Here is a 26,851-nt window from a genome sequence, read left to right on the forward strand (position 1 = left end):
AAAGATTTTCTATGGGGTTGAGATCCGGAGACTGGCTAGGCCACTCCAGGACCTTGATATGCTTTTTACGAAGCCACTCCTTCATCGCCCGGGTGTTGTGTTTGGGATCATTGTCATGCTGAAAGACCAGCCATGTTTCATCTTGTATGCCCTTGCTGATGGAAGGATGTTTACACTCAAAATCTCACGATTCACGGCCCCATTCATTCTTTCCTTTACACGGATCAGTCATCCTGGTCCTTTTGCAGAAAAACAGCCCCAAAGCATAATGTTTCCACCCCCATGCTTCACAAAAGGTATGGTGTCATTTGAATGCAACTCAGCATGCTTTCTCCTCCAAACCCAACAAGTTGAGTTTGTACCAAAAAAAATCTATTTTGGTTTCATTGGACATTCTCTCAATCTTCTTCTTGGTCATCCAAATGCTCACTAGCAAACTTCAGATGGGCCTGAACATGTACTGGATTAAGCAGAGGGTCATGTTTGGCACTACAGTTACTAGCCTTTGTTATTTTGGTCCCAGCTCTCTGCAGGTCATTCACTAGGTCCCCCTGTCTGGTTCCGGGATTTTTGCTCACCGTTCTTGTGATATTTTGACCCCACAGGGTGAGATCTCGCGTGGAACCCCTGATCAAGTGGGTTTTGTATATCTTCCATTTTCTAAAAACTGCTCCCACAGTTGATTTCTTGACACCAAGAGCCTTACTGATTGCAGATTCCTGCCTGGTGCAGGTCTACAATTATGTTTCTGGTGTCCTTTGACAGCTCTTTGGTCTTGGCCATAGTGAAGTTTGGAGTGTGAGTGTAAGTGATGATGCAGGCCCGCCTCTGAAGCTGCAGGTTGAGCGCATTACGGTGTCTCGTGATGCAACACAGAAACACCACTTCACATAAAAATTGTTTATCTTGGAGTTCTGTTGTGTCTTTCCCTTTGCTTTCCATGAACTCTCAGATTTCCTCACAGAACTTGAAAGATCTTTTCAGCCCCTTTCCCTGACTTCACTACACCTTTGTGTGATAGGGCAAGTTACCATATTCTGAACTTAAATCCTCCAGAAAAGACTCAAACTGGTAGTGATTTAAACCTTTGGCTCTGAAATTCACTTAAACAGTTGGCAAACAAGTGTTAATATTCTTACGGCTTGACAGATTTATGTTTCCCCTCTTTTTATAAATTTTATCTTCAAAAAGTGTGTATATCTTCTTACCCACTCTGTTTTCCCCTGGAAAACAGCACCCTCTTGTGTTCAAGTTCATTATTTGCTGATCTGACCCGCCCTAAGGCAGAAATACGTTTCTAAAGAGAAGATTTCCGAGAGAAACAGGAAGTAATCCCAGTTGTCTTCCGTGGAGAGAAACTGCAAGCGCAATCATCGTTCGGCATCTTTATTTTAACTTATTTATCTTATTTAATGCAGTCTTCTTTTCTTTCGTGATCTATACATTCCACATGACCTGAAGCTGAACTTAAGTCATTAATAATTGACCAGAGTGGGTTCAGTGTGCAAAGGTTCTCCAGCTCAGATTTACATTTAGATCTAAAGGAAGGTGAGTTAAAGTCGGTTATTTCTCTTTATTTAAAATGATGTATTTCTGATTTTTTTTTCTTCTTCCTGCAAATCTTCAGTCATTCAGCTCTCGTCTAAGTCGAGATGGCTTCTGTATGGAACAGTGTCCTGTCTATGCACCAGAGAATAGTGGACAATGGAGGTATGAGGACTGAAGAGTACATTTTCCAAGTCTTTTCCACAAAGACATTTGATGAGATGATGTCTGATAATGCCAAGGTTATCTATTAAGCGAACAAAATTACAAATCTGTTGACAGTTTGACCCTTCAAGCATCATTGCATTTCCTAAAGATTGAAATTCAAAAAGAAACTGCAGATATAGAGAAGTTACATTCAAATCAGCATACTGACTCATAAATGATTAGAAAAGAATTGGGGATTTCTCTTTAATTTTTTTTCCCCATTTTCTTTTTAATTTCAGTCATGTCTAATTTAAGCTAAATATAAATGGGGAAAAATAACTTATGACTCCTTGAAACTATTATGCTGGACACTTTAATTGGTCTATGTGTGATATGATTTTATTCATACCAGCAGACAGTGATGTAAATCAATATTGTCAAAAGTTTTCTGCATATTTGGATTTTTTTTTCATACATTGTACCCACCTACACCTAAACTAGCAAATAGAGAACTAGAGGAAAAGTAAAAAGCTTATTCCATGTGTAGGAGCTACACAAATTCTGTAACGCTTGATTTTACAAAGAGAGTTTTGTGGTACAGACTGACACTAAATACCGCAGCAGTTGTCATCATGTGACTGGAGATTTCCATTTTTTTTTTTTGACCAAGTATTTGACCCGTTAAACAATTCTGCATATTAAATTAAATAGCTTAATCTATTAGGACTTGGTTAACCCCAATTAATTTGAAGTCAGCCCTGTGTGACTGATTCACAAAGGAAAAATGTGTGAAGAGGGATTAAACTCTTTCAGTTAATTTGAAAATATCCTAAAGTCTTTCTGTGTCAGACAAGCGAACAGATCCATGGCTCCTCGTCTACTCCCCCATCCCGGTGGCGATCATCTTCCTGGTTTACCTGTGTGTGGTCTGGGTTGGCCCCCATCTGATGAAACACAGACAACCTGTCGACCTCAAAGTTGTTCTCATTGTTTATAACTTTGCTATGGTTGGCTTGTCTGCCTACATGTTCCATGAGGTGTGTGTTCTGCCTTTTTCATTTGCTTGTATCACTCCAAAGTACTCAAAATATTCAAATTGTAGCTTTCAAGACTGTACATATGACAATAAAACACTGAATCTTGAATCTGGAATTTTTTTAATCTCAAATGGCTGTGATTGAATAGTATCCGATCCTATGTTTTTGCCTGATAATAATTAGAAATTCTAGTCTCATATTTATGATGTTGTTTTTGTTTTAATCAAATAATTGTTGAAATATTTACCAGTTCTTGGTCACCTCCTGGGTCTCAAACTACAGTTACCTTTGCCAGCCCGTTGACTACAGCACCAGCCCGCTGGCGATGAGGGTGAGCACGTCTTTCTGATATTTTAATAACCTGGTTAAGTTATCTACACTATTACTACTATTAATACACTCCTATATTAACTCACATAATTAATATTATCTCACAATATTGGTCTTTAACACTGTAGCTGAATGATACTATGTCAACTAAGCATCACAAGTATCCAGAGCTTTTCACTCAAAAGAGTGTTATTAGTTATTAGTTTTCAAAATTTTTTTTTTCCTGCAGTGTTCACATTTAACCTCAATCTGCTATGCTTATAGAAATCAGAATAAAATTAATTTGGCAGGAAGGAGACAAAAGACTAAAGTTAATTGCCATGAGCAATATGAGACTGATCTGGGGTTCTTCATGTTGCTCCACTATATTTTTGATTCATTCTCAAGACAAATCTTACAAATCTAACAGTACTGGTATAAATGCTGGCTAGAATGCCATTTTCACACACACACACACACACACACACATATATATATATATATATGTATTTGAAATTGAAAAAAAGGCAACGCAATTTAGCTGTCTACATTCATAGAAGGTCTCTAGCGTGACGTTTCTGATGTGACATTTATCTCGTTACGTTTATCTCTATCAACATGTAAAATTGCTGTCCTGTTAAGCAGTATCAGTTTGAAATGAGAAGTTGCATAACCATGAAATAGGGCTTAAATATCATACAATTTTACAAATAGGATTTCTTTCAATATCAATTATCTGTATTGCCTACAAAAATCCATAATTGTACAATCTACCTATCTCACATGGTAAATATGATACAACTACTTGCCCTCATTCCCTTTTCTTCCAGATGGCCAGAGCCTGTTGGTGGTTTTTCTTTTCCAAGGTCATCGAGCTAAGTGACACGGTAAAACATCTGCTATTACCTTGTTTGTTACTTCAGTATAATTGTCAGACATTTCAAGATTTTAAGTTTATGATCTCCCTCTCTCTATGAGCAGCTTTTTTTTATCCTAAGGAAGAAGAACAACCAGCTGACATTTCTTCATGTGTATCACCATGGCACCATGATCTTCAACTGGTGGGCAGGTGTCAAGTATGTGGCTGGAGGCCAGTGTAAGTCAAAGAGTCGGTACTATAATGTTGCTACATAATGACACTTGAATCCGAAATATATTGAGGCTTCTCTGAAGGACATTGTTTCTCTTTTTTTTCTGGGGGCGTGGTAGATTGTCATCAAAGTTCATAAAATAAATGATCGTTTAGTTAGTGTTGTCAACATCACACCTAGTTCTGGCTCCTTGTCCTGCGATACATAATACATAATACATAATACCCTAGAAACAGCTGACATTATTTCTAGTAAAGATAAATGACAGAGGAAGACATTATACAACCTCTTTCATGGTTTTGTATTAGGACCTGGACTGTAACAAATCAAACCTACTGCATCGTGTGGGGATTATAACATATGTCAAAAAACCATAGGCCACCAGACTTCAACCACAGAAAGTTACTGTTGAGACTCTTGATCTAAAGCTGGATGATCACACCTGGTTGTGTGTCGTCATCAAGCAGAGAGCTTGACCAAGACTAAATTTTTGGCAATTTTTTACACAGTGTCTATTTACTGAACATTTTTTTTGTATATATCTATATATCTTATCTCATTCATTTCATGCATCTGCTTACTCTGTGTCCTGGAAGATGACAATAAGCCACACACACTCATATATTTATATATATATGTCTATATATGTCTATATCTATCTATCTATCTATCTATCTATCTATCTATCTATCTATCTATCTATCTATCTATCTATCTATATACAGACATATATATATATATATATATATATATATATACACACACACATACATCTATGTACATACATATATATATGTGTGTATATAGAAATATATATACCTATGTATGTGTACGCGTATGTGTGTATAAGTATATATATATACATATGTATATAATATACATATATCTATATATATAAATGTATATACATATATGTATACATATATATGTGCGTGTATATATGTATGTATGTATATATATGTGTATATATATGTATATGTTCATATGTATATGTATACATATACATATGTATATGTTCCAAACATACCTCTCCTTTTATTCTGCGTTTGTCCGCTGCTTTACTATACAAGCCACAGATCTCGGCCACTTTGGCAATGTTCACACCTTGGGTATTTTAAGTATTTTATGTTTTGTCTTACAGCATTCTTCATTGGACTAGTCAACACCTTTGTTCACATTATCATGTACTCTTACTATGGCCTGGCTGCCATCGGGCCTCATATGCAGAAATACCTGTGGTGGAAACGGTATCTCACGTCTCTGCAGCTGGTGAGTTGCTGTTTGCTCTCTGGCAGGATTCATTTTTGAACAGATGAGATACTGATGTCTGTCTTTATTGCCTTTTCAGCTGCAGTTCCTGATGTTTCTTGTGCACACAGGCTACAACCTGTTTACAGAGTGTGACTTTCCTGACTCCATGAACATAGTGGTGTTTGGCTACTGCATCACTCTCATCTTCCTCTTCAGTAACTTCTACTACCATAGTTACCTCAACAAGAAGAAACAAAAATAAGGTGTAGCGATCAAAGTTTGTGCACATAAACACAAAGGCTATGGAAGAATGGCTGACATAGTTGGCAATTGCAGTTCTGCTTTGTGACCAAAAGAGGGCACAACATGCCCAGAGTTTGGAAGCTTTTCATATTTAAGCGTCAATGATTACGATGATCCAACTGTAATCGGTATAAAAGGACACATCATTTGGTCATTCCGTAATTTATTTTTTGAACATAGCCATGACAAACATCCAAGTATGTGCTGTAAACAAACTGTACATTTTATACATATAATAACAATAATAATAAGGTGGGTTTATTGCTCTGCATTATTTCAGAATTAATGACCACAAAATCCCCCTCCAGAAATTAACTCATGGATAAAACACTTAGCAAAATTACAGAAAATCAAACAAGTTCTTTTCCACTGCTAAATCAACACAGCAAAATTATATATTCTTCTCTACACTTCAGTCAAAATTGGATGAAAGAAGCAGATGAAAGAGAGAGAAACCAAAGAGTGGAAGGCAATGTCATTTATGCTTGTTTCCAAGGTTTTTATTGTTTGACGTTTTAAAAATCTAAACTGCAAAAAGTGTAAACTTGGTCTAAATTTGATGTAAGTCTGTACATATTGTAGCACCAATTTTTTTTTTTTCTTTTGTTTTTTTCACTTGGACAATAAATATGACTAGATAAGAGCGAGAAGGGATAGAAAACCATCCTCTTTCTCTTCTGATCACTAAACGAAAAAAAAAAATGGGCAGGAAAAAAAAACTGAAATTACTCAATGCCATATGTTGTTCTTTCCATAAAGTATGGAAAAAAATCTGTCCAATACCAGATCAAAGTGTTTTTTTATGGCTTTAAATGAATTTACATGAGAATCCCCAAACAGCATAATTGCAATGCATATTTAGAGAGGATTAACATAATGTAAAAGCAGGACATAAGTGCTATATACCTTTTCTTCAAATATTTTAATTCATTTACTTCATATTGCATCCTCATTTTTTCCTACATTACAATTCTTCATTTAAATGCACATAACATCAGGTATTTTTTTGGTTTGCTACTCAGAACTGACATATTCAACCGTAGCAGCAAGGAGTCCTGTGTAGATGCTGCTTTGTTTAAAGGGAATCAAGCCAAAAACCTTGGCAACAATTATTCTGAAATAGCTGCAGTATAAGAGGGGTGTAATTAACATCTTGACCGTCAGATAGCATTGGGCAAGCAGTCAGTCATATCTGCTGATGTTTCCCGTTGCTGGTTCCCGTCAGATTTAGTGTATGACTCATAACTTGTATGGAAAAAAAGGGAAACAGGTGCGTGAAACGGCATCTGGAAGGAGTATGAGCGCGGTGTAGTAGAATCACAGCCTTCTGAGCTCCAGTGTTGCTCTATGTCTCTGTGTACACTGACGAGATGTGGCTCAGGCTGCGTTCGAAGTTGCCCACCTGAAAGAAAAGGCCCTCCTCTGGGCCAGAAGAGAACTGGCAGCCCGTGCCACCTTGGAGCTCCGGCGTCAAACTGAAGCCTGGAGTAGACATGATGGATGGCACCATGAAGTATTACGATTTAAGTCGCTGAGACGACACTCGCAGATTCCGACTCACCTGCAGAGCCTGTGTTGCTAGAAGACATGTGGAAGCCATTGTGTGGATGGGAAATGTAGGTTTGAGTCTCTCCAGGGACGTGCACACCAGAGACTGTTTGCTCCATCCTGTAGGAGTCTGTGAAGTGGAAGCAGCTCTGAAAGCTGCCTTGGTATTCTAGGAAATGAAGGCGGATGTAGATGAGCGGGGAAGTAAAATAGAAGCCACAGTGATTCTTCTGCCTCCAGTGTGTATGGGCAATTGTTTCCAAGGTCAGAAAGTGTCCAATCTATCCGGCTGAACTTAATTTGAATCTAAAATTATGACAATGCTATATTTGTGCTCCTGCTTACTCTGCCAGCACGATAGTATGTAAGATTTGTCCCCATTGTCTCAGTTTGTACTCGGAATCAACCACAGGAGTCAAAGCAGCCTTTCCTGGAGCGCATTTACGCAACTCCCTGACCACACTGTGGTTAGAGAGACGTCCATGTGTAGATCTTTACAAGGAAAACAGTGTTTAAAGCATTAGCAAAAGGCTCTGGAGTGACAGCGGAGCCTGCCATGCTCAGGCGCTCAGAGACAGCTGAATACATGAGCCAGCATTTTGTTGGCTAATTCAGCACAGGGAAAGGGCTTCCGGCATGTGGTTTTCCCCACTCTGTCTCTATGACTTCAAACTCCTTCTGTCCTAAAAATGCTCTGACGGAGCCGCAGGACAGTATCAATGCTCCGAGAGACAACTTCCTCTCTTGGTTATTTTATGTGTCTGGAGTCACATTGAGCATGACACGCTCTTAAGGATGTTGTGTAAGATGTTGACTAAACCACCTGCATCTGGAGAAAACCTGAATATTTGCTGATTCAGCTGTTATTAAGTGGGAGGTTTACCAAAATAAAACGCGTCATGTTTGTGGTGCAATCTTTTACATTACATTACAGTCATTTGGCAGACACTTTTATCCAAAGCCCCTCACAAAAAGTCCAATTCTTACCGTCGGTGGCAGACTGATGATGGTGATAGTGAGAGTAGGGCTTGTGGTGAGAGTGGATGTGTTTCTCCACTGGAGGAGGAGGCGTTGCAGCTCCTTTCATTACAGGAGAAACCAGGGTACCAGACACACTGTTGGAGCATATGGAGAAAACGGGGTATTAAAGGTTCACTCAAAACTCATCATTTTTTCTTCTAAAAATCCTTCATGCACTGAGGCATCAAAAGTAAATCTGAGGTGACGCGTGAGCCGGCCGACCACCTGATCCAACAAACCCAGCGGAGCAGTTTGTGATCCTAAACATAAAGAGGAAGAAGTCCAGGCGTGTGGAAACTCAGGCTCCCAATGCGTAATCATATTCCGACAACATATTATGATCATAAGTCAACAAACAGTACAGTGTGTATCCGAGTAAAACACACACTTTAACACACCATCACCCATTCCATTAATTCCATACTTTGGGGTTCTCAGAGAAAACAAAGCACAATTACAAATGATCTTTTAAGAAAGAAACAGCAAAAAAAAAAAAAAAATTCAAAGGGACCTGTACGTCCTCCTATTTTGTACAAATTTTGTACAAATGTTGATGCCTGTTTCTGTGTGATTTTGGGGTTGCTGGGAATTTTGTGGCCGTGGTTTGGGGTGCAAGGAATTCTGTTTTTTATTGTATTTTATTTTTTACCTGGAATTGAATTGGAACAGTTAATTGTATTGCAGGCTTGTGTGGCGTGGGTGGCCAACAACAGCTATTGCTTATTAAACAGATGTTTTACCGTCAACCAGGTGTTTTCCCTGACTAAAACACTACAGTATAATTTAATTCATAATTTATGTTATTTTACACAAACACTACACTTAGTAACAGAATTTACAGATTTTTTTCCTCATGTGAATGGAGTCACACTTCTTAGTTTTGTTCAGACTGAAAGTCATACCACCTGATGACATTCCAAGACTCATTATCTCAGCTCAAGTGGTTCACGCTCATGATCTGCACCGGGAAGTAAAAAAAACAACAAATAACCAAAAAACCTGACTCATCTATCAGTGGGGTTTCTGCAAGCACAGAACCAGTCTGCATAACTTTACACAGTTATATCATATTAAAACACCTTTTTCCATTATAATCACTTCGATTAAACATTTACAGCAAGGAGATATGAAACATGTGGAAAAGGTCCAGTCAGAACAGGCTGATAACAGTGGGGTATAAATCTTCTCTATGAGTATTGTATTCAATGGAAAGCAAAGCAAAACGATTTTTTTAATGTTCAGTCGCCAGAAAATCAAGGACTTTTAAAACAAAACATCCATCCATCCATCGTCTGCCGCTTATCCTGCACTCAGGGTTGCGGAGGATGCGGGACCCTGTCCCAGCTGTCATTGGGCGGTGACAATCATCCACCCACTCATTCAGGGCAATTTTTCCCAATTTCCTTAAAACAAAGCACTGAATATTAATAGTAATAAATCAACACTGAAATAGCAATTGTTTCTAAACAGAGGGAATGATTTTATGATATTTATTCAGATACTCTACATGCCATTTTTAGATATGTAATAAACCAGTGACACATGAATTTAAGGGTTATAAAAAAACAGAATTAATAGTTCTGTGCGTGATTAAGGCGCTTCGTTTATTCTTTCTCAATTATATTTGTTAGGTCTGTGTGTGGTTAAGACGTTTCATTTATTTTTTTCTCTATTTTATTTGTTATTGATTACACACAATATCATTGCAAAAGCAATATACATATATAAATCTATATATAAATATATACATATATATAGATATGTGTTTGTCTATCTCTCTGTATGAGTATATGCATATGTGTGCCATTTTACACACAGGAGCTCAAACATTCAATAGTCAATAAATAGTGAAAAAACAGGATTTGATTGGAGAAGGACTTCATGAAGCATCACACCACTCTCATGTGTGCTGACCTGATTACACACAATATCATTGCAAAAGCAATATACATATATAAATCTATATATAAATATATACATATATATAGATATGTGTTTGTCTATCTCTCTGTATGAGTATATGCATATGTGTGCCATTTTACACACAGGAGCTCAAACATTCAATAGTCAATAAATAGTGAAAAAACAGGATTTGATTGGAGAAGGACTTCATGAAGCATCAAAATGGTCCAAATCTGGACCGATAGCCAGTAAAACAAACCTTGCCACTCACCTCCCCAAATATTTAACAGCTACTTAGTTACCTTTCGTGACTGTGTATCAGGAATGCCATCACATAAACTGCTGCTGTGTTAGTATGCACTGCTGAAGCGCGTGGTTTTGCACCAATATGAACGTGATGACAGACTGTTGCTGGAGGCGGCGGAGCCCTTAAATGACTGCTCCTTGCTGTCCTGGCAGGAGCCCACTATATGACCTACAGCTCCTTGAATGAGGGAAGGCCCATGTGGAGCTCAGTAACTGGCAGCTTTGTGCACGTTATTTGGCAGAGAGGCTGATTAAGGGAGATACATAACAACATTAAATGACAGTGTGAAAAGCTCAAATGATTTCACTGCCAGCGACCATTTATTTTACACTTCACTTAGTTTTAGGAAGCAATATTGTGTTCCCAGTTTCAATGCCTTTATCAAGAGAGATCACAATAAATTAAACTGAGAGCAAAAATGCCTTGATTTTTTTTTTTTTTTGTCTCAGTGGGACAAGTATTGCTCTTGCTCCTGTTTGTTGTCATTTCTTTTTGCGTATCTCAGTAATGTAGAAATTATTTTCTTGACATATGGGCTGACTTGCCCGCTTAAATTATGACTTTAATTTAAGTTTCAACAGTTCTAAGAGAAAGCAGTGGCTTGTGAGGTTACTAGATGTCCTTTTTTTTACATTTTTTTACAACAATATTATAATTATTTGTTGATTTGTGAATGAATATAGTACATTCAAATTATAGAAAAAATATGCCTCCACCATTAAAAAGCCAGGAATAGAATTTTGAATGCAGAACTTGTAATAAGACATTTTTACAGTGTGTTGTTCCTCGGTTTTACGCCACTAATAGATCCCAGACAATTCCCCCACCGCCAACTTTGAAACAAACAAAAATGAAGGGGTTTACAAATTCTGGCAGGAGCGGAAAATCAATATAACTTCAAATTGAGGTGATAGGACTGAGAGCTTTTAGAGCAACATGAGACTGAAGAATTGTTTGACACTTGAGATTTTTTTTGCTTTTGAGTGCCTTCTGCTTGTCTGGGTGTTCATCTGGATATCCATTTCAAGCCCGTGCAAAACTTGGACTGCACTTGACCTTCACGTCCATCTCTACAAATTTGAGGAAGCTTGTGTGGCACCTTGTGTTAGCCCGGCTCAGGAGAAGTTAGCCGTTAGTGAGCGTGGCTAATCCATTGGTTGGCGCGGGTCCGGTGCGCAGCCATGTGTTCCTGCAGAGAGCGGCGTTCCCCCAGGAGCTGCTGTCAGCACTAACTCAGGAAACAGTTATACTGTTCATATTTTTACAAGCTGCCTCTATGTGCAGCTAAAGTGAATCATAAGCTAATCACTGCCAGCTGCCACCCCAACCCCTCTCGCTAGTCTTTTGCCAGCCAGCAAATCCGGCTCCAGGAATGAGGAGAATCTTTCATATGCCACATTAATCTCTCCCCCGATATTCATCTTCACTGACGATCATGCACTATTTTGCTTTTCTCCAGCCAGCCCACCCACCTCTGTCCATCTGCAATGAGAGAGTTGTTTGACTGTTGACCTGTTGAAGGCAGTGCAGTAGAATTTCTCCGTCTGCAATCACACTGATGGATTGAGATTTATGAACATGGGGATGGGTGAGAGGTGAGCGTAGAAAGATCACCACTCTCATGTGTGCTGTCTATTATTTGCAGAATGATATGACCTGTGACCTTTACATAAAATGAAGCGGGGTGAGATGTTGAGGTGGGGATTCTTTGAAGGCGCAAGACAGTATGTAAGAATTGACTTGCATCTCTTGGGTATTCCTCCACATTCAAAAATAATTAAGCTGATTCACGTTGTGAAATCATCTGAAAGAGGGAGTACAGTATAACCTGTAGTATGCAGATGCATGTGTTTTAGGGGACATGATCAGAAATTCAATTTAGAAAATTCCCCCTACCCCCATCCCCAGGATTCCTGGCTCATTTCTCTTAGACTGATAGAGGGAGAGAGACCACAGAGGGATGATTCTATTCTATTTATAAAAGCCACAGCTGTCATGTTGTCTTTATGGATTTATGTAACATTCTTGCCAAACATTGATATTGGTGGCGGGGGAAGGGGGGGGGGGGGGCTCATTGTTGAAAAAAAGAAATGAGTGATTTGCCACAAGTCCATATAAACTCTGTTACTCAGATGACATGTTGACAGTTATGTGACAAAATTCATTGTGCTTGCAGAACAAGTACGGTAGAATAAAAACCAGTGTATATTGGTGACCCAAAATAAGTATTACATTTATAAGAAACCCTAAAATAGGTCACTGGCCACTCAGACACGGATTTTCCTTTTTTTTTTAGTTTCCCAGGGTTTTTTTGGAGGAAAACCCAAGTCAGACAAAAAAAAAAATGAATTTGTCATTTCGGTGTTTTCAAAATTGATGAAAAAGCCTTTTTGAGCCATGATAATTATAATAGCAGACCACAAAAAGCAGCCTAGAAAGAAAAAAAAAAAAAAGGAAAAAAAAGACTGACTTGCATTTTTCTGGGCTTTAGGAAGCCACAGAAATATATCTGTGCATTTTTCAATGAGAAACCTGAATTCCAGAATAGATGGTTTTTAAGCACTTGTGCTCTTGATATTGGCCTCAGAAAAAAAAAAAAAAAACACAAGATCTAAAGCTCATTCTGACCTGAGGGAACAAGACCAAGCCCATGTCTGGGCATCGGCTTCATCGCTGTCCAGAACTGTCAAGGTTGGATGCATGAAGAGAGTTTGCCTGCACTAATCTGACCAACTGCGAGAAGGGATGATTGAATGGAAAGAGACTTAGATTCATGAAGAGACCTGTTCCTCTCCTCATACATCTCCCCTTCACCTGCTGCTCTGTGTCCCACGAGGTAGCAACGATCAGACCCCCTCGGACCTACGCTACCTCCTCACACACACCCCCACCGCTCCCACCACCGACTCTCATCTTCACCCTTTGTAGCCGACCATTAAGCCCCTCTGATGGATGACAGGGGCTTCTCCTCTGGCACACATCGGTGGGAACACTTCTGGTTCTGGTTAGAAAGCTAAAGCTCTGGTTGAGAGACTGAACGCAGCATCCTGGCTAAGCTGAGCTAAAGCTACGCCAGACCTTCGGGCCCCAACGTGAAGAGCAAAGTGATATTTTCGAGGCCTTGAAAACCTTCTTTCAAGGCCTGGGGAGATAACTCGACCAAACAAAAAAAGATTCCCTTCTTAATCACCATCCTGCCAAAGGAATTTGATGGCAAATCATCTGAATCTTTCCTTGAGTAAACCATTTACACAGACAAGTTAATTGAAGACTACACATGATTAGGGAAAGACCACAAAATGAGTGACAGACCGCAAGCTGCAATGAGCAACTGCCTCAAAAAATGTTTTTATTTTGCTTGTGAGATTGACACTTGTTTTGTGGGTCGTCGGAGAACCATAATGGTTGGAAGACAGCGTGTGTTAAGTTCGGAGCTGGAAAAGTCTCCCTTCAGAGCAGGAACTCTTAATGTAGCTCTGTGCTTTCTCGTTGCCACTCTAATTCAATTAGCTGGCGTCAATCACTGCTAAGGTATCAAACCACCTCAAACTAATATTTGCAGAGGGGCTCTAATATCAATACGTAGGTCAAAACCCAGTAGACGCTCTCCTCTGCAATTATATAACCACATATAGCTGAAGTAGTGAATGACAACATTTACCACCCATCTCTATGAACACAGGATGCAATCTCTACGAGAGAGACTCTGCACACACTGTCCCTCACAAACACACACACACACACACGTGTGCACGTGTACCACGGCTATCGCCAAATGTATTTTAACTGGCATATTTTAATATCAGCCTCAGAAAAGTGACACACGTTAGAAGGACTCTAAATGGCCCATTTGAGCCAGAGTAAACACATTTAGCCATGAGGTCAGAGGCTGCCACACCAGAGGCAAGTGAGTTTGATAATTTTGTCAAAATGTTTAATGTCCTGCTAAACCGTTTGGGAAAAACAAGTGCGGCAGCGCTATTGACTTTGGCACTCGTACGTATACTGGAGGCTTTAAACATGCAAATCAAATGCTCCATCTTCACGGCAAATGTAAGTAGACATTTCGTGCCCAGCTGCTCGGAGGTGCTGCCACTTTTTAACTCCACACCTCAACTTGCGTTCAAGCTGTGATAAACACTTCCTACAGTACGGAGTCCGTGTAGTTCGGGGGTCACGCATCTCGATTTTAGGAAATCTGCACATTTGGAAAATGACGGCGAACTGCAGGTGTGAGTGCTTTGAATGAATACGGGAGATTACTAATTGAATCTAAATGGATCTTGAGGTCTGTATGCAAAGTACAATTCTCAGTGTAGCCACACACACTTACAATTAAACACTCCCCAGTAGGCATACCGGGATCTACATTTACACACACCAAGTGTTCAGATGGTCTTCATCAAGCACCTTCGGGAACAGGCGCATGTCTCACATCCAATATGTCACTCTGGCTGTGTAACCAATGTTACAACACACCCTACCCAGGTCCTTTTCACTTTCCATCCCTCTCCTCGCAATGGTAATTGCGCATGCCGCCGTGAAAGAGGCACTGAAACCACAAGGTAATTTCGACAGCGTTCTCCTCCTGCTTTCAAGCCTTGAAACAACACATAACATTCCAGATGCTTCTGGGCCGACCTGGCATTTGGACGTTTACATGCAGACGATTTCACCACGCCGGCCTGCTGAACTGTTTGTGCTGGAAGTCGACAGGTCTGCCGTGCCTCACACTCCAATCACACGCAATCATGTGTGTTTCCTGGTTTACTATATGTAAACTCCTCTCACTCACACATTCTCCCACACACACACACACACACACACACACACACACACACACAAGTGCAAATGCAAGCAATGCCCCCACATTTGGTATAAGAAAAGGCTGTGCTGTATATACTCAAATTAAACAGTGTAAAAATAAACAAACATGGACACCCAAAAGAGCAGTGCATGGAGTTAAAAGAAAGTATGTTTACAGAACACTATCACTTTTGCAACTCCGAGTGAATGATGTTTGATTCCATCGACTCTTTCTCAATATTATTAAACCCTAAAAGACTGTTTTCTTTTTCTACCTCCCTGGTTTTCGGCACATTGTTTCTTACAGTACACATTGTGCCTCCTGGCGACACCCAGGCTCTCTAACTCCGCTCTGCTTGCTCTCTGGAGAAATCATTGATACTAATAGGAAACATGCTCTCCCTTTCTATCTCTCATTCTCTCTCTTACAATCACATAAACGCTTATGAATATAGAAATAAAAAGTTCTGTGGCTGAAGAGTCCTTGAGCACAGCTCTAGTTCTACAAGATGTCGATTTTTCGGAGATTGGTATGATCTAAAACTTCTAATAAAACTCAAACAGCATCTTCTCAAGAGATGAAGAAAAACTTTTCAATCATTATGAGCAATATGAGATATAAAAATGGGCTTTAGTTGCTTATGTGTTCTCTTCAAAACTTCCAGTTTTGAAGTTGCCCTAGGAGAAAGCCACTTTTGAAGGTCTTAATGTAATGTTACTCACGGTTTGTAGTTTAACAAGTACATAATAAAAAAAGCAGTGGTGCCGCATGTCCTTATGATTCCCGTCAATTCACGGTAAAACCCCTGTTTATTAATTTATTGTTAAACACCTCAAGATGATCCTATCGCACTGCCCTGACACTTTGCACTCATTACAGCATTCTGAATCATGTTCGGCAAAGCGATTGGATCATCCTGCTGAGGCCATTGTATCCAGTGGAGACAGGGGACCTTATAAACAATGAATCCGGTGCCAGAAATAGAGCTAGCGATGTGTTAAGTTGACCCTGTGGTGACCACAACAGCCACTCTTCCCGTGAGGGACATCACAGGGGTTGTGGAATCAAGTTTGTTTCCAGCAAGACATCCAAATGGGTCCGTCAGCAGGATGGGGAGGCTTAACCCAACATTAGCTAAGTGGGTTCGCCCTGCATTTCGGCCTGCACTGAGGATGATAAATAGGTCAAAAACAATGGACACAGTGGGTCCAAAATGAGGATAATATTATCAGTGTGATTATTGCAGTGACACAGGCCCTCTGAGTTATTTATGCTTGCGTAGTGCACAGCGTAGTAGACTACTCGGTCCTTAGATCAGTCCCAAGACAGATTAACACCCACGTACCCCTGGATTCATGTGACCCCAATGACTCATGCAATCATCGGGTAGGTGAATGACCTACATCTGACCTTAACAAACCCTGTTCAAACCTTGACTCAGGTGATCCAACCAGCTCCTCAAGGTGTCAAGAACCCTTTCAAACCTGAGCACTGACTGACCCATGGTCAGCTAAGACCCATCTCACAACTCATATGCCTGGCGCTACCTCAATTGAAGAAGCTTTGTTTGTGACAATCTTCATAAATGTAAACAAATTACTATCTGTTAACAAGTAATAGCGATACTTACAGTTTTTGTTCATGATGAAAGTCAATCACTTGTGATGTTTTTTAAGGTTTTTGTTGTGTTTCATAAACCATGTTCAGCTTTTTTATATATATATATTTTGCCTGTTCTATAGGAAATGTACATTGGCATTTTTTTAAATTTAAATGTATAACGTTGTGTCATAGGGCATTCAGTTAAAGTTTAGATCATCTTGCGGGACTGTGACTTTACTGTTAATGACGTCCGTCCTCGATCACGCCCTCGACGATGACGGAGCGCGTCAGGGTGACACATTGACATCATAATGTGTGAATGACTCACCCGTCCCTTGTGCCGTCCATGGCAGCCAGCGGGGACAGGTGATGAGGGCTGCCGAGGTCTCGGTCCAGTCGATGTTGTCGGGAGGGCATGTCAGCAGAAGGGGTGGGGTTGGGGGCAGGGGAGAGGAGGTCCACTGAGGCACTTTGGTGGGGGGTGCTGGAGCCAGCGTACAAGCCTGAAAGACAAACAAATCTAATTCACTAAATGTGCTAAATAAACCGTAGAACCTGCACTCCATCTTTCCTTTGAGCAAATTAAAAGGCATCATGGCAAGTGGACTTTGCTTTGACAACTGTCATCCACTCAGAGACCTATGTAAAATAAAAGTTAAGTATTTGTGCTGTTTGTAATGAAATGTTTGGTCTGCCATGGAGTTTGGCCATGGCTGTCCTCCTAGCTTTCCGTGGTACTGACTCTATAATGAACTGAGACTGAACAGTAGGACATTTGAAGAGTGGAAGAAGGTCAACAGGTGGCTTAAGTTTTTTTCTTTAGAATGCGTGCTTTTTGGGTGTTTAAGCTTATTCTCACTACTGTGGTGATGAACGGGACATCATTTGTTTATTTAACTCTGCTGGTACAACTTATGTGATGCATCTCTGTCTGAATGATAGATTGGCTCTCACTAAACATTTACTTTGTTAAGAGCCAAGCACCCGGTAATCACTATTACAACTGCTTCATTTTCAGTTTAAAATACACGCTCTTTAACTTGTATTTATTGCTGTTTTTCTTGTTTGATTTGTTGTAGATTTGTTGTTTGATGTTTAAATTATACTTTTTATATTCTGGGATTTTTTTTTTATTCTTTCAAGGATTAGTTATTTTCTATGCTCATTTGATACTGACATTTAAGAAACATTTATCAAAAGCATCTTAAAGCACATGTTCCATGATCTTTACATTTCCCTTGTCTATATTGATAACCAGACTTCTCCATTACATTCAGTTAGGAACCTGAAAATATGAAAAAAAAAAAAAAAAAAAAAAAAAGTTTTTCTTATACTTTTATTGTTTTGTTTTAAAGTGTATATATATCAATGCTGTAATTGGATAGTAGTTGCTCCACACATCTGCTGTAATATGCGTGACCTAGTAAACAACTGTTGTGGCACAGAGCACTATGCTTTTTTACTGTTGCAGTCATAAAGTGCTCTGAAAAAGTACTTTTGATTGGATCCTTGTACCTCAAAACCAAACATTTCCTTATTATTACCACTTTTTATGCCTAACTAAGCTAACTAGTTGCAGGCTGCATCTTTATACAGGGATCAGTCTTCTCATGTAACTCTTAGAGCAAAGCATTCTTTTCCCCAACAACACACTCCCTCAATCTTTGGTTATCCTCTGATTTCTTTCCCAGCAACCGGGAAGAAAGCAGCACACTGACTGAGGACAGGAGAAGACGGAAAGATAAAAAGAAGTAAGCAGATCAGCGCCCCTGAATTTGCTGTCTCTGGGTCCAGCTGTTTTCAAGTGGAAGTCAGCCAAGGCCTGATCTGACAGCACTCTGAAATGGTTACAAGCTTGATTCATTATGCCCAAATCATCAATCACAGACTTTAAATGTTTTCCCCTTTAGCCCCAACATCTGCTACCAGACCAGCAACACAGTCGACAAATAATGGCTGTGATTGCCTCAATTTCATCACTGGTTCCTTGAAGGTAGAAAGAGGATCTGATAGCAGTCTTGTAAGAGTAAGTGAAGGATTGTGTTCTGAATATGTTTTTGAATTGGCTCTGAAAGGCTTCTGCCCCGCATACAGGAAAATAGATGTAGAGAAATTTAAGCCACTCAGCATAACAGCAGGAGCATGTAAAAGATGATGAGTCCTTCCTCTTGTTAATCCAGGAAAACTCTAATTATGCTTTATAAAACAAGGAGGGTATTCTTGTAAGTTGATCTTTATGCATGCAAATAAAATCAGACTGTACAGGAAAACAAGTTTAAGTCTGACTGGAAGCATGACTCAGTTTCTCTCACAAAGTGTTAATGATGGGATTGCTGCCCGCTTTGCTCCGCCTGCTCCATGCAACCTTTTTGACCTGGAACAAAGTTAAAAGTATGTAAATGGCATCTTTGGTGCCAGCCTGTGTCACTGTAGTTGCCTCCCCTGGGAAAAACTGCACCTTTGAGTGCTTTGGCATCAGCTTAGGAGCAACTCCTTTGGGCTTTCAAACATTTAAGAAAAGAGAGCAAGTAAGAGAAACAAGGGGCGGGCGATGGGCGAAAGCCAAGACTCTGAGGCCTGGTTCGACATTCAAAGACAAGTCGAGCGTTCACAGTTGTCAACAGTGCGCACAGTTCCAGCAACAATAGCAGGGAACAACAGGGATCCTGGATGAGGAAACAGGAGGACCACAAGGGGAGATGAATCCATAAACTGAAAGATCTGCAGGGCATCTCTTCCCAAATTTTTATCTATTTATAGCCATCTTCTACTAGTCTGTGTTTATCATTCATGACCTTTGAATTTATCCGGCACAAAAATCCAAGCTTAAAGGCCACTTGCGATGTGTAAGATAAGATAAGATAAGATAAGATAAGATAAGATAAGATAAGATAAGATAAGATAAGATAAGATAAGATAAGATAAGATAAACTTTATTGATCCCCATATGGGCAATTCCTTCCGTCACAGCAGTGTAACAGTTATGTTAAAAAATAAAAAAGCAAAATAAATATAAATATAAATATAAATATAAATATAAAAGAGAGGGAGAAGACAGAAGATTGCAAGACATCCATGAATAAACAGACAACAGCAACAGCATCAGGGATAATTATGGACAACATAAAGGAACAGTAAAGGTGAAAAATACACAACAAGAACTAAACGACAAACAAATAGAGTGACAATAGCAATGACAAGAATAAAATAAATAAACAAAAATAGGAAGGATTTGTGCAGGCTGGGACCAACAAGGATAAGGACAGCAGAGTAGGGCATGACATGACATGTGAATGGGTGAGTAAGTGAATAGGGTAAGGTGGTGAGATTGTTGAAGCAGCACAGGTGCACCTCAGGCCGGTCAGAGTTGTGTGCCGTCCAGACGGCTGTTTTACAGTCTGATGGCTGTGGGCAAATGGAGCGTCTGAAGCGTTCAGTTCTGCACTGGGGTGGGATGAACTGTTGGCTGAAGGAGCCAACGTAAAGGAGTCTGGTTGCAACTCCTGCTAATGATTTTTGCTGTCTTTGCATAAAAATGTGACAAGTAAAGATATGACTATGAAATACAAACCAAAAAACTCTAACACTTCCTCTTGAACTCGAATAAAAACTGCCGAAATAAATCCAGCAAGACAACTAATAAAAGATAACCATACGGTCTTTATTTGTTTAAAAGTGACCAAAGGCATGCTATAATTTACTGCTTAAATTGAGTTTTTTTTTGTTTTTTTTTTTCAAAAATGCAGTAAATCAGCAAGAATTTTGACATGGTTGTTGATTAGCGGCGATGCTTGAGTAATTACTTCACCAGGTGCTGGGTTTGCTGGCACTCAGGCCCCATTTGCTGGGCTGCTCTCCTGTCTTGGAACAAACACTGCCTGGCTCTTGGCATTCTGAGATGCTTCCCAGCAGCTTACATTCAGATTGTGAATTGCTCAAACACACATGATGGTGCTACTACCGGTGTCACATGAAATTTTGGATTTATCCTGACAAATGATTTATTGGCATTATTTGTTAAAATACCTTTTTATTTAATTTACGGTCTAGATTTTCCATTTGTTTGCGGCCAGTTGGACTTTTGTAATTCATTACTCAGTAGGCTGCCCTAGATATCTATTGAACCACTGCAGCTTGTTGAAATATTACTGTCAAGTTTCACAAGAACTACAGATTTTGACCATTTATCTTTTACTGATTTCTTTTTTTCTTCTACAGCCTGTGGCTTTCAGACTTGATTTTAAACCTGCAGTGTTGGATTTATAACAATATGGCCATAGAATCCCCTATGTTGTTGACTGTCAACAGCCACACTTATGACATGTTTACTATCAAGGGTCAAAATGTTAAATAAACTCTTGACTGAAAATGGCATAAAAGATTTATTTTATTCATGATCAGAATCACATGGACCGTGTGTGCAGGATGGGCACTATAGACTGAAAAATATTGGATGGCTGATGAGAATTATTTCAAATGTCTAAAAATTTATGGGAAAATACAAAAAAAAAAAAAGTTTAGTAAAATTTACAATGTCCAATATAAAATCAAGCCATAGTCTTTGAATATTACAATTAAAAGAATACAGACCTCAAGTAAATGCAGTTTTTGTTTTCTTCAATAAATTAGATATCTTCCTCAAACAAAATGAATAAACAGAGACTTCCCAGCCCCACCTTCTGCTTTTCACGTGACAATAAGGACAATTTAAAGATTTTATTTATTTCATTTCTATTTTATTCAATCTTTTTGTTTCCTCTTCATTTCTTGCTATGTAATCATGCACTGCATGTACAACTTTTTATTATCTTATTGTCTTGAGGTTTTTTTTTATTTTTTATGTCTTTTAAGTTTTGCCTTTAGGGACGGCGAGGCTCAGGGGTTAGAGTGGTTGTCCTTGGAACTGAACATTCCCGGTTCGATTCCCGTGCTCCTTCCCGTGCTCCTATTAAAGTGTTGTTGAGAAAGTCACTGAACCCCTAACTGCTCCCCTGGTGCTGCTCAGTTTCTGCCTTCTGCTCATGGTTCATACATGATGGCTTAAATGCAGTGGTCAAATTTCCCTGATGTTGTGCTGCATGTACAACTGAATGTGACAATAAAAAGCTTTCTGTTCTTCAGTATTAAGATCTAATTTAGACAGTTGAGAAAATGCTATTTTTTGGGCATATGTGTCTTAAACCAAGCTATCTTTTTGAATAAAAAAATGTTAAATGTTTCCTGTACGCACCCGTGAAGATGTCTTGCCCCAGTCCGGGAGAACGACCATCCTTGCTGTTGTAAAGATGCTGTGTGGCTCCAGAGCCCTGCAGTTGCTGCATGGACAGACAATCGCTCAAGACGTCCTGCTCCAGGTGAGGACAGGGCCGGAGCTGTCATTGACAAATGAAGAAATAAATAAAACTAAATGTTTACAAGAAATGATATGCAGTCTTTTTTTTCAAAGAACTCCATCTGGTTTGCGGCCTGGGGTCACAAAACACAGCCCTGGTTTTGTCTACTTGCACATTGGATCCTCTGTGGGGTATTTTTTTCTGTTTTCTTTTTTGCAATAATGTGATTTTCATGTTAATTTAAAACAGTGTACTCAGCAAATAAGAGTACAGTGTAAGTCAGGGAGAACCAGAGGACAGATAAACTCCTCTTTGAGTCATCCGTTGGCCCTGGACTTGGCAGGTAAGTGATCACTGTACCAACCCAGAGCCAATACAGAATTGCTTCTGTTTCTCTCACTGCCAACAGTAATGGGTCAACAGAAGACATATTTCAGCTGCAGAGGTGATCACATGCCATGCAGAACAAACCTGACCTGAAAGAACTTGTGTCAGATGGAAAAATGGAACATCTGCTTTCTGCATCGCTGGAACAGCTGACCTCTGTTGTATACATCATTTCTGCATAATAAAATCTTACAGTTCTTGCATAGACACTATATCTTTCTTCCTCCCTGGAATTTTACCTTGTCGGACATTGTAAATGGATGGAAAGGATGAGAATAGTTTGTTAAAAATGTATTTTGTTTAACAAGCAGTTAGCTAGATAAACATGCATAAACAGCAGAAAAGACTGATGAAAAATTATTACATTGCATTGTGATCAAAGAAGGACATGACGATTAATACTCCATGCATGTCTAATTGAGGCGAAAACGCATGAAAATGCAACGTTCATTTTTCTTCTCTTGAATCCAGTTATGAACTGTAGGCTTTACCATAAAGCTCAGTTGCCGCTGACAAATTTAATGAAGATATCAGTGAGCCACAGTAATGTGCATGTTAATCTATTAAAAATGGAATCTGGGCTACGCAAACACCCTTAACATTTTTAGGCTTTTACCTTTTGACATAACATGTTGTAATTGGTAATTTCTTGTTTATTTTGTGCAATTTCATTTGCAAAATATCCATTCAAAATTTTGCTGATTCAGTTTTCTGGCTTACAGATAGTATATCATTCAGATTATCTCTACATAGTAATAATGGGCTAATGTTACCTCCGCCAGCTATATACAAGTTTCAACTTGCAGCCACAGTTATTTCATGAATGCATATCCATAAAAAATAATATGTGCGTGTGTATGTGTGTGCTTGTGTGCGTGTGTGTGTCTGCGTGTGTGTTCGTATTTGGAATTCATAAAGAGGAGAGCATGGAACCGTAACGGTTGCATGTTCACACTATTTTTAAGAAAAAGTGGAATTCTGACGCTCTTTCTGAAGCGAGGGTGAAATTTTCAACCATTAGTATATTTAGACTGATATTCACCTAGGATGGTGAGCATTAGTGAGCAGGTGCATGAGATCATTAACACAAGCAGCAGGAATGAGTTTCCCTCATTGGGTGGTGACTGGGCTCCTTCCCCGCTGGAACACTGACTTAGTGTGCAAAGGGAGATGAGAGCAGGGCCATGACACCAAAGGGACTCACTATCGTCATCTCAAAGGAGGATCAAAATAGTGCCTTTTTTGTTCAAGTGTTTATTTTCTCGCACTAGTTTAACTAAAGCAGATTTTAATAGTCTGAAATAATAAATGTATTAAACTAAGAAGCATAAACAGCTGCTCGGGTGCTGTGAGTCATTTGAATGAAGGCAATCAGCAGCTACATGGGATGAAGTCAATTTCACACAAGTGAAAGACGGCTAAAACCTGCATATTTGACCTTTCCACTTTACCCCACAAAGACATGAAAATCCATTTTTTGGAACATTTTCTTAAATTAAGTTCTTTTCAATCTGATTTCAGATGGCATTTTCAAATTTGATATTAGCAACCCTCTAAGTGCAAACCCTCCTGGGACATGTCTTTCTGTTTTCCCCACAGCCCTTCCCGAACGTTTTTCTATGGGCCTGCTCAAAGAGTGGAGTCAGAGCATTTGTTTGACATTTGTCCACAACATCTGGCCACTGGGGTATTCCACACTACAGCTTATTAAAAATGCTACAAGCACACATGTGTTTCCCTTTACAACTGAGCAAAGGAACTCATCATCCAGCCTGCCACGATCCAGGCCCTTCCACAACAATGAGCCCATTCTCTGTTATTTACTCTTTTCCACTCAGGGAGAGGATGGCCATTTGACCATAAATACAATGAAATGTGGTCAAACCTGATCTATTACGGGGAAATTTACTCTGCAAGTTACTTCCAATCTTGAAATTAAAACCAAATAATGAAACGAGAAAAAGGAAAATTCATATAAAGTAGTTGATTTAATTTGTGGCACTGCTAAGATTAGAGTTAGGGTTAAGGTTGGATGCTTTATAACCGTTCTGGTCTTCAGATCTCTCCTTACATATTCTTCTGAGTACCTTTTCTGCATTTCTGAGTATATTCTGACCCTCCTGGAAGTAGTTCTCCAGGAGCAAATCTGAATTCCTCATCTCAACAGCCAGCTATTCCTCAAACCAAAGTTTCCAAATGTTTATAAGAGGTTAAATGTTACTGAAGTGCAGAAATTGCATTTTTACATGGAGGATACGTTTAAGTGAGTCTGAGTTAAATCTCCAGATATTTATTCGTCTGTTTTCCACATGCAGAGGATAGATTTTCACCAGTATGTTAGAAAACAGTTTTTTTTTTCCACCAGAAAAAAAGCCCTCCTGTTACAAAAGGCACATTCAGATTTTTTTTTATTGTTGAAATTATATAAAATAAATTATTAAGCTGCAATTTTATGTATCGGGTGGACTCTGGCAAATTAGCAATATGGCTGTTTTTACTGCAAGACAAATTGACATGGGTATTTATAGCTTCACAGAATGTCTTTTCTTTCCCTGTGCCTTACCTTTCTACGCACCTGTTGCTCTTTGGCAGAGTGTATCTTCACATGTTTGCGTAGAGAACTTGGATCGGTGTATCGCTTGGTACAGCCAGGGATTTGACATGCGTATGGTTTCTGTGAGGAGAAAGTACTTCATTTCAGCTAAACATTCAGTTCATTCATTCTTCTCAGAAGAACAGTAACAGGAAAAAAATCATCTCAGAAAAATTGGCAGAATTTGAAAAAGTGCAAGATATAACTTAATACAGTACACAGAAAATGGGATATTTGATGAAGTAAAGGGAAAGTTTAAGGCCTACCTTTCAGCTGAGAAAGGCACATAATTTGACGAAAGAGCAAAAGGAGAAAAGCGTGAAGAGAAGAAACAATCAATCAATTTAAATGTAATTTGATAGTTAGGTGCGTTCTGTTTTCAGCTAAACTTAAACTAAAAGTAAAACTCACTGCCTTAAGGTCTGGATAATAAATACAAACACAGAGCTAAAATACCGATGCTGCAAACCTGGCAAGACGTCAAAGTATGCTTGGATGCACATGTATGTAATGGTCATGTAAGGAGAAACAGGCGATGAATGTAACAGAAATTACATCTGTAAAGGGGCTGCGGTGTCATAAAGTTTCCTCGTCATTTCACATTCCTGTCATTAACCAAGCAAATACAGCATGTAGCTCACTGATTGAGGGATTTTCCACTCATTGCATTTTTTGTCCCAAGGAATATAAGATGGCCATTAAACTGAAAGGTGATATGTGTCTTTATTAGCTCTGCCTCTGTGCCTCAGCCTTCTCTGTAAATAAGCCATTGTTATTTCAAGGTGCTTACAGTACCACTCATCTCCGCCATGTTTGTTTTGCTGAGCAACAGGCTCGAAAGGGCGCAGAGCCTTAAGAAACACAATCAAGCATGACTTCTGTGTAGAATAAATATCATTAAAGCTTGAAAATGATTTTCCCCCAAAGTGCTTTTGGCAGCGTGGGCAGCTGGGCAGGCATAAGCGAACGTCTTAGCTGGGTGTTAATGTGAAGCCATAAGCATCGGGGTCCCAGATTAGCTGTATCATTTGTCCTACTGTGGAGCAAGTGGGTGTTGGAAGAAAATTCATGACTGATAGAATAACACAAGTCCACATTCGAAGTTCCACTTAGGTAAAAGTTCTGAATGATTACACATTTGGCTTGCCAACACAAGGAGACACATGGGGAAAATATACTGGAAATACAAATATTACAAAAAGTAATGTTGGACTGAATATCTCTTCTCTTAAAGTTTCTTAAGCATAATCAGATAAGAGTTTGGAGGCTAACAAAATAATGAGGAATTATCATAGTGTTTTCATAAATGAAGGATCTAATGGTGGAGAGCAATGATAGAAGGCCCCTTGAGACAAATTTGGAATTTTGGGAATTCATACAAAAAAAATTAAATACACTTGACATCCCTGACCATTTCAGATTTCATTAGAATTTCAAAAATCAGTTAAATTCAGAACTAATTTGGTATTCACCCTTCCCCGATGAATTTGATCAACTCTGCTCTTTTTGTGGCTTTTTATTGCATCCACATCTTTAAAAAGCTCAGTTATGTAGCTGTAACTCTACCGCAAGCATGAGGGACAATTAATGTGCGATTATGTTTTTTCAAGTTTTCAAGTTATTTTTCACGATCCAACACCTCAACCATAAAATCAAGTCCGATACATGG

General features: G+C 39.2%; 2 protein-coding genes across 3 annotated transcripts in view; one reads left to right on the forward strand and one right to left on the reverse strand.

Moving 5' to 3' along the window:
- The first annotated feature begins 1,324 nt into the window (after positions 1-1,324).
- On the forward strand, positions 1,325-6,365 carry elovl8b (ELOVL fatty acid elongase 8b). Its single transcript, XM_086161529.1, has 8 exons — positions 1,325-1,548; positions 1,628-1,710; positions 2,542-2,729; positions 2,980-3,060; positions 3,869-3,925; positions 4,020-4,134; positions 5,271-5,398; positions 5,478-6,365. Exons 2-8 carry the CDS (start codon positions 1,653-1,655, stop codon positions 5,640-5,642), a joined length of 792 nt encoding a protein of 263 aa, XP_086017655.1. The 5' UTR covers positions 1,325-1,548; positions 1,628-1,652; the 3' UTR covers positions 5,643-6,365.
- Positions 6,323-26,851, reverse strand: part of glis1b (GLIS family zinc finger 1b) — a 68,847-nt gene continuing 48,318 nt past the window's right edge. The window contains exons 6-11 of one of the 2 annotated variants that reach the window (XM_086161502.1): positions 25,153-25,263; positions 22,100-22,241; positions 17,198-17,372; positions 8,219-8,346; positions 7,245-7,400; positions 6,323-7,165 (exon numbers count right to left, since the gene is read on the reverse strand). In XM_086161502.1, the coding sequence (XP_086017628.1) occupies positions 7,029-7,165; positions 7,245-7,400; positions 8,219-8,346; positions 17,198-17,372; positions 22,100-22,241; positions 25,153-25,263 (849 nt within the window). In that variant the 3' untranslated portion in view covers positions 6,323-7,028. The remainder of the gene's footprint in view (positions 7,166-7,244; positions 7,401-8,218; positions 8,347-17,197; positions 17,373-22,099; positions 22,242-25,152; positions 25,264-26,851) is intronic. The other variant, XM_086161503.1, reaches the window with a different exon arrangement.

Source organism: Fistularia commersonii, chromosome 16 (assembly GCF_037954325.1).
Source record: "Fistularia commersonii isolate RoL2024-O1a breed Wild chromosome 16, RoL_Fcom_v1.0, whole genome shotgun sequence".
NCBI classification, from domain to species: domain Eukaryota; kingdom Metazoa; phylum Chordata; class Actinopteri; order Syngnathiformes; family Fistulariidae; genus Fistularia; species Fistularia commersonii.

Excerpts from the sequence above, each read along its gene's own strand:
- elovl8b (XM_086161529.1), top strand. The coding sequence starts at position 1,653 with ATGGCTTCTGTATGGAACAGTGTCCTGTCTATGCACCAGAGAATAGTG. Across the intron at positions 2,730-2,979 it reads CTGCCTACATGTTCCATGAG|TTCTTGGTCACCTCCTGGGT; the intron begins GTGTGTGTTCTG and ends AATATTTACCAG. Across the intron at positions 4,135-5,270 it reads GTATGTGGCTGGAGGCCAGT|CATTCTTCATTGGACTAGTC; the intron begins GTAAGTCAAAGA and ends TTTGTCTTACAG.